At 43.1% G+C, this 17,667-nt stretch overlaps 1 protein-coding gene and 1 pseudogene across 1 annotated transcript; one reads left to right on the forward strand and one right to left on the reverse strand.

The window, feature by feature from the left end:
* Positions 1–14,086: 14,086 nt before the first annotated feature.
* LOC117864441 (uncharacterized) lies at positions 14,087–15,155 on the reverse strand. The gene is made up of 3 exons (XM_034748551.2): positions 14,892–15,155; positions 14,699–14,777; positions 14,087–14,594 (listed from the first exon to the last, which is right to left on the reverse strand). The coding sequence occupies exons 1-3, from the start codon at positions 15,123–15,125 to the stop codon at positions 14,341–14,343; spliced, it is 567 nt and encodes a 188-aa protein (XP_034604442.1). The 5' UTR covers positions 15,126–15,155; the 3' UTR covers positions 14,087–14,340.
* Positions 15,156–16,837: 1,682 nt separating this feature from the next.
* Positions 16,838–17,010, forward strand: LOC117866048 (U2 spliceosomal RNA; annotated as a pseudogene).
* The last annotated feature ends 657 nt before the right edge of the window (positions 17,011–17,667 follow it).

The raw sequence follows: 17,667 nt of genomic DNA on the forward strand, positions 1-17,667 counted from the left end.
ATCACCGATTGATACAGTGATGGCTATGAGGGGTCATAGTATAAGTCGGTGATCACTGTATTTGTGACTATTGTAGCAACGGCTAGTTTCTTGGCTTGAGGCAATAAATACCCCTCTGCCCGGCTGTTGACGGCAGTTAGCATGCCAATTTATGAACCGCAAGCATACGGATCAGTTGTAGCTTTTTACTTAGATTCCCCACGGGTTTATCAATCCACGAAATAAGGGATTTGCATGCTTAACTAAGCACTAATCGATGTAACCGAAAGCTCTTTGAATAGGATATGATTATGCTAATAAAAGAACTAAGCAATCTAGATTAAGATGGATAGAGAGTAAAGGTCATGAATAAGATATATTAAATGCTTGTCCTAGGGATCTAGAATCACTTGTAGATGCAATCACCATGCATGAACGAATTAGATCTATGTGTTATCGTGAGTGATTGCGAACCATGCCCAACACTTTCCCACCCGCAATACTATCACTACACAGGGGTACTCAACTATCAGAACATAAGAACACGTCAAGATGATTATTCTAGGTAAGAAAATAAGCAACCCAAAGTAGCGCTAGCTAGCCTTTACATGAAAGAGCGTCATCAAGATATGATTGATAACAAAACAGATCTCAACCAAAGGTTCAGCGATTACAAATCAAAATTTCCATACAACCCTGAGGACAAACAGAGGCATTACCCCATGATCTTACACATGTTGATGAATTTTGGTGTAAAGGACACCCTGTAGATCAACTAGATCAAAGACAATGATGAGTAGGGGCAGGGAAGATCCAGGCCGATCGGCCTGGGCACCTCTGAGCCGATTGGCTCATGGAGTTTCCTCCCCTCCTAGTGCTCCTCTTCACGTGGCCTGCTCTGGATCCAATCTTCTCTCCATTTTTCCTACTTGTGGTGGCAGTGGATGGTATTTGCATGGTGATTTCCTCTTCTCTCCAACTCTCCTTCCTTGAAGTCCATGGGGGGTATTTATAGTCTCCAATAGGTGGCGGGTCTGGGTAAATATCAGTGAAAAAACCCTAGAGATCATCGTAGACTTCACGCTGAAGAAATGGAAGGTCGACCGGGCCCTGCAATGGGCTAGGCCGATAGGCCTAGAGGGTCCTAGGCCGATCGGTATGGGCCCTTCTGGTCCTTTCCTTCCTCGTGCTGGTTTCCCTCGATGACCCATGTCCAAATATCCATTAAGCTCTTTATACGAACCCCCTTGATTATGTCGTATTTCCTGCTAAAATACAATATGCTCCAAAATACAACACATATACAATAATGGGGTTATTTTAGGTGCCAAGTGGCGGGTTAGTATAAGAATCAACATGGAAACACTGGTTAAATAGCACTAAAAGTGTGTCAATAACGAGTGTCAACAATCCCCCCACGCTTAGCTCTTGCTCGTCCTTGAGCAGGTCAAGCGACTATAAACTTCTCCAACAGTGTTGAACAAAGATCCTAAACTAAATCGGAGCAAGCGAGTCAAGTACCTAGCCTTCAAATGAAAGATCGAAGGAGCAAGAAAGATAATCAAAGTATAGGTGTTCAAAGATTTATCTAAGTAAAGATTCCTCCACAGCTATTATTTAGAACCAAGTAACTTCAAGAATCAATAACACTTACTTTCTGACTTTCTTCGGAGGGTTTTTCTTTCATTATAAAACAATCTCCCTGCAACAAAATTGAAACAATAATTCTTTTCCAGGTGCTTACATGTCGCTCAAATGAATGGTGGCTATCCTACTTATTTGCAAGCTCTCACCTCTCAAAAGTCACTCAATTATATGACAGAGCTTGGGTAAGGCTAGCTAGAATCAATACTTATATTATCAAATTAAGAAAACTAATGGTTGCCTACCTTCCAAGACAATGACCATAAATATATCCACATAATGTGAGGTTTTCAAGGATGAGAATATATAGAATGGTAGACATGTGCAAAGGCAAATAAAATAGTGACTCTAAGGCACAAGCGATGTCCTAGTCGTCGGATTGCACATGGTTGGAATGAAAATCCGTTCAGTAAATAAGTTCATCTTTTCTTTGCACCTCGCTTGATCTTCATGACAGTAAAAACTCCTCCTTTATTTCTTTCTCTCTTTTCCTATTATTTCTTTTTTCTTTTTCTCAATACTTTTCTGTCTTTCTTCCTTTCTTTCTTTCTTTCTTTATTTTAATCTCTTCTCCGAACCTCTCCTCTGAACACCACACCATAAAATTAGTTTTAGATCCTTCCAAAGACCTTCTAGTAATTTGCTGTGCAAAAATCAAGGCAAGGAGACCCCAAGCCGATCGGCCTAGCCTCTCCTTTCCTCCCCTCTAGTTCTTTTTTCTGGTGAAGCTTCCTTATCTTGTATGTTTCGAAAAATTTCATACTCGACTAGAAATGGAATAGATCTTCATATCATGGGTTGTGTTCAAGGAATAGGTAATAAAATTAAGAAATTTATGGTTCGGGTTAAGGAATTCAGTAGAAAATATGATTGTTCTAATGAAAAACTCTCATTACTGAATATTGACGAGGCTAGCATTTAGAGATGGTAAAAAGGATATGATCAATGCTCAGAGTTATAGCAAACCAAGACAGAGGGATCCTAATTCAATTCAAAGTGTCAAATCTTGTTTATGGTGGTATGAATAAATATTTTTAGGCATTGGGTAGGATAAATAAAAACTCTCAACCTGGTTAGAAGATCTTGGTCAATCTTGTTTTTGCAAAGGTTTTAAATAAACAATAAAAATTTAAATCACCTCCAATTCAGACCTTACTCATAAAGCATAATCAAAACCGAAGCACTTGATCATCATAAAGCATGGGTATTGCATAAACAAATTGATTACTAAAACTCCACAACTAAGATTTAGAATTCAAGACAATGCTCAGGTCCAAAGTTGCAAAAACAAAATAAAAGATAAGCAAGCCAAGGTAGACACTAAAAACACTTGCACGATCCTCAAATTTTATTCATGCTTCTTCTCACAAAGACACTAACGTAGCAATCTAGGCCTCAGTCTTCCTAGAAGCTTAAGAAGACTACTACTTTATCTAATTTTGATTGAAATAAAAAAATACTACTTTAGACTCTCACACGACTCGACTCGACCAAACTAGATCCAAAAACTCATACGAGCGATGATCTCTCCCCCCCCCCACACACACACTTAAAATCTACGGCGTCCTCGGTGTAACCATATGAAGTACAAAGGGAAAGACGCTCGTAAACGCACTAGTGACGCTGCCTGCACTGCTTGCACACAGGATGGTTGCTGCTTCCTTTGCCATGAGCTCTGTTCTTCCTCATGTTGCTGCACATCCCGAAGAGCTTCCTCGCACTCCTCTACAAGAACTTGAAGTCATCCTCCTGACAGCGATCATTATCTTCTGCATTTATATCCAAAGCTTGCAAGGCTTGGATATGTCATCGACGGCGTCGAAGAGGTAGTGGATGTTCTTCCTGCAAGCTGTGCAACACGTACCATCATGCTCCTCTGATTCTAGTCTGTCATCTTCTAGATCCTTCTCTTTGCCCTTGTCTTGACGGCGGTCCTCTTGCTCCTTGCTTTTCTTCATCTCATCAGCCTAATCCCAGTACGTGTTAGCATCTTCTTTATTGTCACATCCTGCAACACCCCACGATCTGGGGCTCCTATCGTCCTCCCAATCGCTATCACCTCCATAGTCAGTCGGCGTATACTTGGGCATCTTCTCTATGTAGCTCTTGTGCTTCATCCTGAGGAGCCTTGCTGAATGCCTTATGGGAGGAACGACGACCCCTTTCTTCTTCTTAGGTGCTTCATCTTCGCTCGAGAAGATGATCAACTTGCGATCCGTAAGCTTTCCAGATGGCGCCTTGCCTCCAACACTGATGCGAGCATTATGAGCGGTCCTTAGCGGAGTTTTGGGACCCCACTCGCACCTCTTGGTTTTCATGTGAAGGGCGAAGGCTGTGGCCAAGGGGGGCCGGTGCCGCCGATCGACTTGGGGAGGTCAGGCCGATCGGCCTGGCCTCCTCCTTCGCCAGCTGCTACCCCCTCTCGTCTCCTGAGCTCCTGGACGTCGCCGTTGCACTTTTTTTCTGGTTTAGTGGATCTGAATTGCTTGTGTAGATGCGAAACTTGAGTTCCAATTGACCTCATTATATACTCTTGAAGTCTTGGCTAAGGATCCACACATTTCCAAAAACTTCCTCGCCCCTTCCCGCAAAAATTCACTTCCATATTCTGTCGTTACCAAAGATGAGAAAGGGAAACCGAATCAGAGGCTAAAACCTCCCAAGCCGATCAGCCTGGGGGCTACTGGGCTGATCGTCCTAGGGGGTTTTCAGCCCCTCTGCCTCCCAAAATTTTATGGCAGCATGTACATCTAAAAATATATCTAATTTTTCAAGTCCCACACAAAATTCAAAAGAAAATAACAGAATTTAAGATAGAGTATGTACAAGGTACCTGTTTTAGGGTGCCTTTGGTTGGGCTTTAGAACCTGCTTTTGCTTTTGCAAAAGCTAAAAGCCAACCAAAGGGCTAAAAAATCACATGTGCTTTTGCCCAAAAGCTACTTTTGATCTAGTACAAAACCGAAAGCACCTCCCACCCTGCTTTCAAGTGCTTTTGAGGTAAAAAATTACCCACCTACCACTGTTTATGAAACATACCGCTTCGGCGTTCTATTTCTCTCCCGCAGCGCTCCTCCCCCGCGGAACCGTCCATCTCCCACAGGACCGCCTCCGCCCGCTCCCCCCGGCGGCAGGCCGCCTCCGGCCACCGACCCTCCGTCCACTGCCCCCAGCGCGTGAGAGAAGCCCGACGTGTGAGAGTAGGCAGTTTGATTCCTTCATTTTCTGTGGCGCGTGAGAGAAGCCTGGTGCGGGCTCCGCCACCGTGCTTCGTCGTGGCTCCCGCAGGAACCGGAGCTCCCTCGTCCCTCCGCCCTGCCATGGCTCCCGCAGGAACCGGAGTTCCCATCGGAGGAGGAGAACGACTTCGCCGGCGGCAAGTTTGCCGCCCCCACCGAGGGTATCAGCAAGCCGCTCGCCGAGGTCCTCAAGGAGCTCGCCTACCCGCTCGATCCGTAGTGATTACCCATCGAACATTTGCTTCTGTCGTGCAATGCTCCGATCGATTGGTCCAGTGCAGGTTATGTTTGAGTAAGACATTACTGAGTTCATGAGTAGGTGTCCTAGTTTCGCTAATTGAAATCGGGATATTTCCTTCAGTACTGTTCTCAAAGTTGCAATTGGCGATTCGCTAACAGAGGATTGATCAACTTGATGGCTGATGAATCATTAGCTTGGACGAAAGTTACGACACTTCTATAGAATAACTTAATCCATGCCCTTTCTAAGCTGAAGAGGTTGCTGCTGCAGAACATGATTCGTTCGTTCGTCTGTTCATCCCAAGCGAAAGATGAGAACTGTTGGTCAGCGGGAGGAAGAAGGAGGGGTTGGCGAGCGGGACCCGCTCGTCAGTGAGAGAGTGAGAGAGTTGAGTGGAGTGGACTGTGGATGACATGTTGGGTCCACTCGACAATTTATTCAAAAGCCACAGCTGCTCTAACCAAAGGGTCTTCTGCTTTTCCCACAGCTGCTTTCTCACAGCTGCTTTTCCACAGCTCAAAGCTCACAGCAGCTTTTCCAAAAGCCACAGTCCAACCAAACACACCCTTAGTGTTGTCGGGCTTGACATGGCCGTTCTTCCTCCATGGTATAGACGTAAACATAATTGATAGGCACGACGTCAGGTTCCAATAATACCTTTAGCCGCTGTCTATTCACAATATATTGATCTCCCTTGACGTTCATGATTGTTACTGCTCCGATAGGTGACACAGAATGAACCATGTATGGTCCGTCCCACTTGCTTATTAATTTTCCCTTACCGAAGAGTTTAAATCTGGAGTTGAACAATAACGCTTTATCCCCTTTTTTGAATTCCTTCTTGTGAAGCCTTTTATTGAACCATCTCTTGATTCTTTCCTTGTAAATGCTTGAACTATGGTAAGCTTTAAGCCTGATCTCTTCTCATTCACTTATTTGAATGCTTCTTTTTACTCTTGCAACATCAACATCAAGATTCATCTCTTTTATGGCCCAATAAGCTTTATGTTCAAATTCAATGGGAAGATGACATGTTTTTTCATAGAAAAATTGATACGGGGTCATACCTATAGATGTTTTATGAGCTGTTCTATATGCCCATAATACTCCGTCTAGTTCCTTTGACCAATCCTTCCCTCCTTTGACTACGGTCTTTTTCCATGTATCTTTGAGCTACTTGTTCAAAGTTTCTTCTTGGCCATTTGTTTGAGGATGATAAGCTGTAGACATTCTATGTTCAATCCCCAATTTTTTCAAACATTTGCCAAAATCTTTTCCTATGAAATGCGATCCTCTGTCGCTTATCATTATTCTAGGCACTCCTTACCTAGGAAATATCATCGTCTTGATCATGTGAATTGATTCCTCCATTGATACATTTCGACATGGGATAGCTTCTACCCATTTAGACACATAATCAGCTATAACCAAGATGTACTCATAGCCATGTGAATTTAAGAATGGTCCCATGAAGTCTATACCCCAAACATCGAATAGATCCACTTGCAAATTATAGTCCAAAGGCATAGAATTTCTAGATAAAATATTTCCTGTTCTTTGGCATTCTGAGCAAGTAGCAACGAACCTCTTTACATCTTCATGCATCTCTGGCCAATAAAATCCGCTTGCCCATACTTTTGCTTGAGTTCTAAAGTTTCCATAATATCCTCCATATTCTGATGAATGGTATTTTCTAAGCACCGCGTCTCTTTCTTCTCTAGGAATGCATCGTCTCAATACTCCATCTGCTCCATATCTATATAGAAATGGTGCAGACCAATAGTATTTCTTACTTTCAGCAATAACTTTTCTTCTTTCATTCCTATCCAAGTGATGCAAAGGCACCCTTTTGATTGTTCTAATAATGTCATGCATCCAATCATCCTTGTCAAGTATTCTGTATAAATGGTCATCTCACATTCGATCTTCAATTGGCTCCATCCCATCATCTTGTTGGTACATCCTTAACAAGTGGTCAACTACCATATTTTCTGACCCCTTTTTATCTCTAATTTCCACATCAAAGTAACAATATCCAACGAATCAGACATGGTTTAGCATCTTTCCTGGACAAAAGATATTTAATTGCAGCATGGTCGGTATACATAATCACTTTAGAATTCACAATATATGATCTGAATTTTTCAAAAGAAAATACTACGGCAAGCAATTCCTTCTCTATAGTTGCATAATTTATTTGAGCCTCATTTAATGTCTTTCTAGCATAGTAAATTGCGTGTACCTTCCCTTCTTTTCTTTATCCAAGGACTGCTCCAAGAGCGTAATCACTCGCATCGCACATTATCTTAAAAGGTAGATTCCAATCCGGAGGTTGAATGATCGGTGCGTTGATAACTGATTGCTTTAAAGTTCTAAAAGCATGAAGACAGTCTTCATTAATTCAAAGCTCATGACCTTCTGCAGAAGTTGCGTTAATGGTTTTGTTATCTTCGAGAAATCCTTAATAAATCTTCTATAGCATCCGGTGTGTCTGAGAAAGCTTCTTAATGACTTGATGTCCGTTGGAGGAGGTAACTTTTCTACAGTTTTGATCTTTGCTTTATCAACTTCTATACCCCTCTCTGAGATGACATGCCCCAACACTATTCCTTGTTTCACCATAAAGTGACACTTCTTCAGATTTAGGACTAGATCAACTTCTACACATTGTGTAAGAACTTTACCAAGATTCTCCAAGTAATTATTGAAACTAGTGTCATGTACAGAGAAGTCATCCATAAATACCTCCATAATGTTTTCTGTAAAATCCAAGTATATAGCCATCATGCAGTGTTAAAATGATGCGGGTGCATTGCATAGACCAAAAGGCATCCTTCTATAAGTGAAAGTTCTGTAGGGACAGATGAACGTGGTCTTATATTGATCATCTGGATGTATAGAAATTTAAAAGAACTCGAAATATCCATCAAGATAGCAAAAGTGTGAATGTTTTGCTAACCTTTCAAGCGTTTCATCAATGAAAGGCAAAGGGAAGTGATCCTTCTTAGTTGCCTTGTTCAACTTCTGATAGTCAATACACAACAAGCAAAGGGACTAGATCAACTTTCGATGGTCACTGTCCTCTGAGGAATTAGATCATTCTTCTCATTTGTCACAATAGTCAATCCTCCTTTCTTTAGCACGCAATGCACTGGGCTCACCCATTCACTATGTGGTACTCCAGATTATTCCAGCATTAAGCAATTTGATCACCTCCTTCTTTACTACATCACGCATAGCATGGCTCAATCTTCTCTGGTTCTACACAACTGGTTTGTATTGATTTTCTAATTGTATTCGATGAGTGCAAAAGGCTGGACTTATTCCTTTCAAGTTTTTGATCGTATATTCAATCACTTTCTGATGTTTTCTTAATAAATTCAGCAGCTTCTCAGTTTCTTCCTTGCTTAACTCGTCGCTAACAATGACTGGATATGTCTTGTTGTTCCCTAAATATTCATATTTTAATCCCTTGTGTAATGACTTCTGCTCAACATCTGGTTCTTCAGGCTCTTGCTGCTCTAAATCTCCAATGTCTTCAAATTTTTCTGCTTCTAAAGTTCCATATTGCGGTGATAATGCTTCGGTTGCTTCTCCTAGTTCATCATCCTAACTATCCTCGTTGTTTTCCATCACTCTTAGTAGAGGATTTCTGAAATTTTCAGCAAAGTATACACTTTCTACTTCCTCGTTATCAGGAAGTAGAGGCAGGATTTGTCGAGAAGCAGGTAGAAAATTATAAGTGTATTTAGCACCGTCAAGATTAATCGGAACTTTGCCCTTCCCAGCATCAAGCACAATATTAACCAACTTAAGAAAAGGTCTACCAAGGATAATATCATCATGTTCATCATGGCAAGCATCAATAACAAAGAAGTCATATGGTAGAACTTTTCCCGAGATAGCAACATCTAGATCTCTAAGCACACCTAGAGGTTTGGTCGTTCTACCATCTCCCATGATTAAATTTATCGGTGTTGGAGCAAGCTGTAAAGTTTTACTATAAAGCTCATGATAAACTTTCAAAGATATAACACTTGCATGTGCTCCAATGTTGCAAAGCGCTTTGTAGATGATCTCCCCATGAATCATACAATTGATATGTGGTGTAGACAAAGATTCTCCTTCATCTTGATTAGCCCCAATCGTGTATACTTTTCCTAGTCTAGAAAATGGTGATGCCTCCGGCTTCACTCCCATGATTCTCTTCACCTCAGTGACATATTCTGGGTTTACTTCTTCTTCACTAACGAGCTTTTGAATTATCTCTCCAGTTGTCTCCTTGTCAAGCACATAGCCAATGTTTCTCTCCAGTGGAAAATCTATCTCAACAGCTCTAGCCGACCCCTTTTGATTTGGGAATGTATCTGATGCAAACCATCTACCCCGTGCAACCTTGGAAACTATGAATCAAGGCCACAAGATACTAATCCAATGGATAGGGTTAGTGGTAGGATTATCTTGTAGTTAACCCCCCCCCCCCCACCCGCCGGCCACTTTTGATGCAGCACCTTTTCCATGATATGCAAAAGTGGCCAGTGGGTGGGGGGGCTTAACTGCAAAATAATCCCACCACTAACCCTATCCATTGGATTAGCATCTTGTGGCCTTGATTCATAGTTTCCAATGTTGCACAGGGTAGATGGTTTGCACTAGATACGTTCCCTTTGATTTGGATATGGTCTATGCTTATCAAACTGAAGTCAATAGGAATCCAATTCATTTGTTCAAACTTCTGATGTTTCTTGTTCGTCATATTTGATGCACCGAGTAGGTTCCTCTTTTATGTGTGTCGGTCCTTCTTCTTTTTGCACCACAGGTTCTTCTTTTGCATCCTCCTGAAGTTCTTTTCTGAAAATTCTAGCAAGCTCATGTTGTTGATTTTTTTGCTAGTGCGCTCCAGATTGATAACTATCCCATTCTCTGTTTATAGCTGCTCATCTGCTGATCTTCTGTAACAATTGAGCGGCCTCCCTGAGTGTTTTCTCCATAAGATCTCCTCCTCCACACATTTGAACAAACTCCCAGCATTTTTGAGTTAGTAAAAAATAGAATGTATGCAACAACACATCACCTGAGAATTTAAGCTTAGATCCTTGTTCGAGTAGTCTGCTAAATCTATTCCAAACTCGATCTATTCCTTCATCTTCTCCTTGCACGAACATGATTACTTCCTTCCGAAGGTTTTGAACTTTGCTCACAGAGAAAAATCTCCCACAGAATTTTATCATTAGTGTCTCCCAATTCCCCTTCGCATTGAAAGAAGCTTCTGCATACCATCATTTTGCTTCACCTGCAAGTGAAAACGGGAACAGATTCCACCTGAACCAAGCTGGTGGAATTCCTTCTTGTTGTAGCGTGTTGCAAAGCATCGTGAATCGCTCAATGTGTCTGTATGGATTATCAGTCTCCACTCCTTGGAAAGGATTGCTCTTAGTCATGTCGATTATTCCTTTATTCAGATCGTACTCCTTGGCTGCAAGCACTGAGTTGGATTTCTACATGTCGAATTGATTGGTTAACGGAATTGCATAGTCCCTTGGCAACTTTTCTCCTTCCTCCTTGTAGTGATTGATTAGAGCCATCTAGACACCAAAAACAAAAATAAATATTTTCTTTTCTAGAGAAAAAGTTAGACATTAGAGGTTGATAAAAATTAATACTAAGTTAAACGTAGAAAAATTGACTTGTTCCTCGACAACGGCACTAGAAAAGCTTGTTGACGGCAGTTAGCCCCCCAAATTGTGAACCGCAAATGCATAGATCAGTTGTAGCTTTTCCCTTAGAGATTCTCCAAGGTTTATCAATCTACAGCACAAGGGATTTGCACGCTTAACTAAGTACTAATCGATGTAACCAAAAGCTCTTTGAATAGGATATGATTATTCTAACAAAAGAACTAAGCAATCTAGATTAAGATGGAAAGAGAGTAAAGGTTGTGAACAACATAGATTAAACGCTTGTCCTAGGGATCTAGAATCACTTGTAGATGCAATCGCCATGCATGAATGAATTAGATCTAGGTGTTATCATGAGTGGTTGTGAACCATGCCCAACATTTTCCCACCCGCAATACTATCACTACACAGGGGTACTCAACAATCGGAACATAAGAACACGTCAATATGATTATTCTAGGTAAACAAATAAGCAACCTAAAGTAGCGCTAGCCATCCTTTACATGAAAGAGCGTCATCAAGATATGATTGATAACAAAACAAATCTCAACCAAAGGTTCAGCGATTACAAATTAAGATCTCCATACAACCCTGAGGACAAATAGAGGTATTACCCCATGATCTTACACATGTTGACAAATTTTGGGGTAAAGGATGCCCGGTAGATCAACTGGACCAAAGACGATGATGAGTGGGGGCAGAGAAGACCCAAGCCGATCGGCCTGGGCACCTCTAAGCCTATCGGCTCAGGGGGTTTCCTTCCCTCCTGGTGCTCCTCTTCGCGTGGCCTCCTCTGGATCGAATCTTCTCTCTATTTTTCCTACTTGTGGCGGCGGTGGATGGTGTTTGTGTGGTGATTTCCTCTTCTCTCCAACTCTCCTTCCTTGAAGTTCATGAGGGGGTATTTATAGTCTCCAATAGGCAGTGGCTCTGGGTCAATGTTGATGAAAAAATCTAGAGATCATCGTAGACTTCACACTGAAGAAATGGGAGGTCGACCGAGCCCTGAAATGGGTCAGGCTGATCAGCCCAAAGGGTCCCAGGCCGATCGGCCTGGGCCCTTCTGGTCCTCTCCTTCCTCGTGCTGGCTTCCCTCGACGACCCATGTCCAAATATCCATTAAGCTCTTTAAACGAACCCCCTTCATTATGTCGTATTTTCTGCCAAAATACAATATGCTCTAAGATATAACATATATGCAATAATGGGGTTATTTCAAGAGCCAAGTGGCGGGTTAGTATAAGAATAAGTATGAAACAAGTAGTTAAATAACACTAAAAGTGTGTTAATAATGAGCGTCAACACCGGCCATTTCAAGTGTGTTAGAGCTTGGAGAAGCTATAGGCTTGGTTCTCACATACACACAAGTGATCTAACCACTAAAGTGCTAAAGAGAAGATTAAGGCAATTAGCATAAGGCTTAGATCTTGATTAGTGCTACTTTAGATCTATTAGCGCATTGCTTTGGAGTTTAGTCTAGAGTTAGGCGAGATTTGCACACCTCCATCGTACCGGTGCTTGTGCGCATCAGGAGTTGTAAATCCGGGACTTATAAGTCTTGTGAGACCCTCCAACCACGTTTGTGGAGTGGCCGTCGGTGCTTGTGAGAGAGAGGGAGAGAGGCCCTCGGTGTTTTCCCGAAGCTCTACCAAGTGAAGAGCGGCAAGGAGCATCCGGGAGAGGCTAGGTGGAGACCCACTTGCGCGTGGGGAAGGACCGTCGGCTATCCTACAGAGTTACTTGACCGAGGAATTTATACCCTTGCGCAAGCATTCCCTTTGAGAGTGCTCTAACAACGAGGGCTAGTGGAAATGTTTGCTTTCCGATACCTCGGTAAAAATCGCCTTGTCACCACGCCGGGAGTTTGTCTTTTCTACCTCATTTACCTTCCGCATTTCTTATTTCACTTACATTCTGCGTTTATCTTTCCTAAAATTACGATGTGTAGTTTATAGGATTGGAACCTAGCGTGCAAAACTCTTTTGCGGTAGAGATAGTAACATAAAAAACCTAGTGCAACTCTTTTGCAGTAGAGATAGCAACATAAAAAACCTAGTGCACATCTAGATAAAAATTAATATAAATTTATATATATGCTTGGATTTAAATTAAGAACACCAAATTCACCTCTTCTAGAAGCGTCACAGTCCCTTCAGACTTTTCTTGGACTCGCGGTGCAGTCAACACTCAACAGTCATCACCGACCCAACTGGGTAGTAGTCCGCGCAAACGTTGAATGGTTCATCAGAGAAATATTCCACTCCACGGGTCAAGCAAGAGGACAGCATAGTACTGTTAGACAGAAGCCAAATACCAAACAACCAGTTCACCAACACATAACGACAAAACATGCCCAATCGGGGTTGGTTGTTTTTGCAAATGACCCTTTTTTTAAATATATTGCACGAATATATACCGAGTAAAAGACACTTGAAAACAACCTATATCTGAATGGCTAGAGCAAACCTGGTAATCTTCTTAAATTTTTTTCCTTCTTTGTTTCCTAATTTGGACCCCTTGTACTTGTACCTTTATCTTTTTATTTATAAATATATAATCAGGGGATCTCCCTTTCCTAAAAAAATATAACCTTAACAAAAAATTATTAAGAGTGGATCCTTTGACCACACTGAAGGAAATAACGTCATTGGTACATGGTGTTAGAGCATACTCCTATCAGGCAACTTCAAAAACATAGGATCCATATTTTAAAGTGTGGATCTTCAGTTTCAAAAAAAAGTGTGGATCCACCATTGGCAAGAGGTATTGGTGTTGTGTCATGGACCATGACCAATCGTGCCAAAGGTCATAGCCCTTGAAACAGGTCCTATTGTTGCAATTGCAATACAGCAATATGCTTCACTAGACATTTTCACAAAATATGTTTTCAGAAAGGGTTTCAATGCAACATGAATCCACATGGCATGTCTATTCTCGTCGCGCTGAACTTTCTTCTCTGGCCGGATCTTCACATGGCATGTCTATTCTCGTCGCGCTGAACTTTCTTCTCTGGCCGGATCCGTTACGGGAACTTAACTGGGTTGCTAACTCACGACAACCGACTATTGTTTTCGAGTCCAACCATTGGGCAATCAAACTAGAATCAGTTAAACTCTATGATAACGCTACCTTCGTTTCGAAATATTTATTACTGTTAATTTTTTATCACAATGTTTGATCATTTGGCTTATTCAAAAATATCATTTATTTTGTTTGTGACTTACTTTTATTATGAAATGCACTTTAAGCATAACTAATCTTTTTGCATATTTACGATAAACCTTTTAATAAAATAAATGGCAACCATTATAAGAAAAAGTCAACAGTTATAATTATTTTGATACGGAGGGAGTACGTGATTACATTCACTCCATACACCATGCCGCGAGGCTCGCTGAGCTCCCGGGTCTCGTAATAAAAGAAATCAAATTTTCCACACGAACGGACAATTGCAGAACTGTTCTTTTATATATAGCTTTTCCCTCGCACAAACAAATACGAGTATGGAATGAAACGAATATGAATCAAACTACTACTGCAAAAACTGGGCTTTTCAGTTGTCACCACCACGGCGCCGGCAGATGGTGGTGGTGGTAGTAGTAACCGGGGTAGTAATACGGCGGCAGGTCCACGACCTTGGGCTCCTCCGGCTTCTTCTCCTCGGGCTTCTTGTCCTTCACCTCCTCCACCTTGAGGATGTCGGCGTGGCCGAGCTTCTTGCGCAGGCACTTGACCAGGCAGACGGTGTCGACGCCGTCGCCGACCACCTCCAGCTGGTCCTTGCCGTTGCCGGTGACCCCCATCGAGCTCACCCCTGCGTACACACACACGTATTGGAACCGTTAGCACCGGCCAAAAGGAATGCACGAGAGCTAGGAGAAGCAACTGAGCATGCGTGGCCGGGGGGCGCGTCCGTACCGTCTGCTCTGGCGACGAGCTCCATGGCCTTGGACCGGCTCTTCTCGGACGACATGCTCACCTTGATCACGATCTTTTGCTGCAACAAAGAGCCACGGGACAGAGCAATTATCAGCGTCGATCGTCACGAAGCAGAGGAACGCGAAAGAGCTACAGCGAGACGTTTCAAGTGGCTGGTTGCCTGCCTAGTTACCTTCATCGCTTGCTTCTGGTTGCTGCGTCGAAAGAGGAACTGGGGAAACAGTTGCGATCGATCAGCAGAGCGAGTAGTCTGATCGGGTGGCTTAATTACTCCTATCGATCTTTTTTCCCTTGAGGTGCCTGCAACCAAGAGCTGGCTTGTGAAGGGAGCCAGCCATGGTTTGGAGCTCTTATATAGGAGGGGCGATGGAGCAGACGAGCCAAGGCCAAAAGGAGGATCGTCCATGGCGTAAGAACATTCCTAGCAGGTGAGGCCCCGAATTGACAAGTGCAACTACCTAACTAGCTCACGCGTTCTCGAGACTGGTGACTTGGTGAGGTTTCAGATCTACTAGGGGTCGAGAGACTTGACTTGCGCAGCTCCGGGCCGGGTCAACTCGGAAGCCGCGGCTCCGGGCGCAAACCGAGTCAATCGATCGCGGAGTCGCCGTACAGTGGAGCGGAGCTAACCAGTGGCCCTGACTCTTGACAACCAGAATAGGCCGGGCCCTGTCCATCTCGTCTTAGTTTTATGCTAGTACAACCATATAGTATTCCAAAATCATGGTTTGCAGGCTCTTCCTTTTTTCGTCCTCTCGGAACCATTTTCAGATAGTGCTAGCTTTTGGACTCGAAAGTGGGATGGGATGGTGGAACACTCGGAACCATTTTTTAGCAATAACACTCGGCACCATCGGAGTCGGACAACAGAAACCTGGGCCTTTTCGTGGACTCCCGGCGCGGTCGCCGGTCATCGCCTAACGAACTCGGGTCACAGTTTGCAAGCGCTGGATAGCGAATGGTTCAGACTTGGAACACACAAGTGGCTCTGCGCTCTGCACCACTGAACAGGCCGGCCAAGTGGCCAACATGGCAGCGTTCCGACGGTAGCGGAGCGGCTCGCCGGCCGGCGCGTGACGGCCGAACATGAGCCTGCCTGCTTCAGGTGTGCTGCAGCAGCAGCTCATCAGATCTAGACGAACCGCGCGCTTTTTTTTCTTTCCTTTCTTCTCCCTGAACGAGCATCAATCGCGAACGGACATTACCTTACTGGTCTGACCATCCCAATTTTTACGATGACCATCATGGTGGCAGGCCGTCCCGCCCGAGCCCTAAAAACGTGAAGGCCTAATTCAAAAAATGGGCCACAATATGGGCCGCAACACTGGGGCCCATTTATAAATCTGGTCGCGCCCCACCCAGTCCTGTCTGCTAAATCGTGTGGCGAAAAATATAGCCCATCTCGTTCATCGGCTAGGCGCAAGCGCAACACGAAGCCCAACATGACAACCTGTCCCCGGTTTAGCTAAGCAAACCCGTAATTAGCTCCAGATCGTTTATTAGTATTAGTACCACATCGCTGGGTACCAGCCTGCTTTTACTTTTGCAAAAGGCAAAAGCCAACCAAAAAATCTAAAAGCTGCAAATGCTTTAGCAAAAGCTGCTTTTACTCTAGTACAAAAACCAAAGGACCTTTCCCTCTACTTTCAGTTGTTTTTGGGAAAAAAAATACCAATCTACCACTGATTATGAAGATACCGGTTCATTTTCCCGTTCTATTTCCATCCGACTCTCGCACCAAGCGCACCCGTCCACCCAGCGGTGCGCCGCCCTCGGCCACTGCCCCCGGCGAGCCGCCGTATGCTGCTTGCCGCCCGCCGCACCCCACCACTCCTGCAGACGATCGTGGGACATAACAGAGATGATGGGAAAGGTAGGTTGACACGTGAGTCCCACAGGATAAACGGTGTTAGAACCACGTCTATCCTATTCGAACCATCCCTCCTACCAAAAGCCACTGCTGCCCTAACCAAACGGTCTTCTGTTTTTTTCCACGGTTGTTTTTCTACAGCTCACAGCAATTTTTTCAAAAGTCACAGCCCAACCAAACACACCCGGGAGGTCATTTGAGCCGGTTTAGGAGGACATAAAACATTGGGTAGCTCAGCATAGCAACTCATACCTTTCTCGGCTTTTTGGCTAAGATCAAGTGTATATCTGATATGTGGGTCAAATACAAACAAGGATATTAAATTTATTTTTTGGGGGAGAGCTCGTCATAGTGGCTTGTCACTAGGGTTCTCAAGTGTCACCTAAGTTTTGCACTACTTCTTAGGGTTGGCGCGCCCCAACCAAAACAAAATTAAATTTTGATGGTTTGACTTAAGCACCTTACCAACCTATTATACGTGCTAATCCTACCACAGGCTACATTAGTAACTAGGATAAAATCTATTACCTTTTGTGCATGAATATTTGCATTATTCTTTTTCAAAGTTCTCATTGTCTAAAAAAGGCTCTGATAGTTGCGGGATCATAATGTATTTTCACAGCTTGATGGAAGCATAATGAAATGAATCAAGTGGAGGCAAGGGCAACCACCCTTCCCCTAGTTAACTACAAAATGTTCTAAATAGCGGGCTATGAAATTGATACAAAATGTTCTAAATAGCGGGCTATGAAATTTAGCAGAGTCATGCTTTTTTAAATAGCAGGCTATGGAATTTAGCAGAGGCATGCTTAGTTAACTACAATATTCTAAATAGCGGGGCTATGAAATTCAGCGAAGGCATGCTCAAACAGCTAAGGCAGCTACAGCGCAGCTATAGCGGCAGCTACAGCGCAGCTATAGCGGCAGCTAAAGCAAATAGCAGTTCAAAAAATACATGCCATATATAGCCACAAAATAAGGAATTTCAGCGGGTATTTCAACATATATTGAATGCATACTTCATCTGGCATTTCAAGGCACACAATAAAACAGCACAAGTGCAAAAGTTCTCAGTTCT

Source organism: Setaria viridis, chromosome 7 (assembly GCF_005286985.2).
Source record: "Setaria viridis chromosome 7, Setaria_viridis_v4.0, whole genome shotgun sequence".
NCBI lineage: Eukaryota > Viridiplantae > Streptophyta > Magnoliopsida > Poales > Poaceae > Setaria > Setaria viridis.

What these genes read in the sequence shown, in the direction of transcription:
- LOC117864441 (XM_034748551.2), bottom strand. Translation starts at nt 15,125, where the DNA reads ATGGACGATCCTCCTTTTGGCCTTGGCTCGTCTGCTCCATCGCCCCTC. An exon ending in ACCAGAAGCAAGCGATGAAG is followed by an intron (nt 14,778 to 14,891) that starts GTAACTAGGCAG and finishes TCTTTGTTGCAG; the next exon opens with CAAAAGATCGTGATCAAGGT. An exon ending in GCTCGTCGCCAGAGCAGACG is followed by an intron (nt 14,595 to 14,698) that starts GTACGGACGCGC and finishes GTGTGTACGCAG; the next exon opens with GGGTGAGCTCGATGGGGGTC.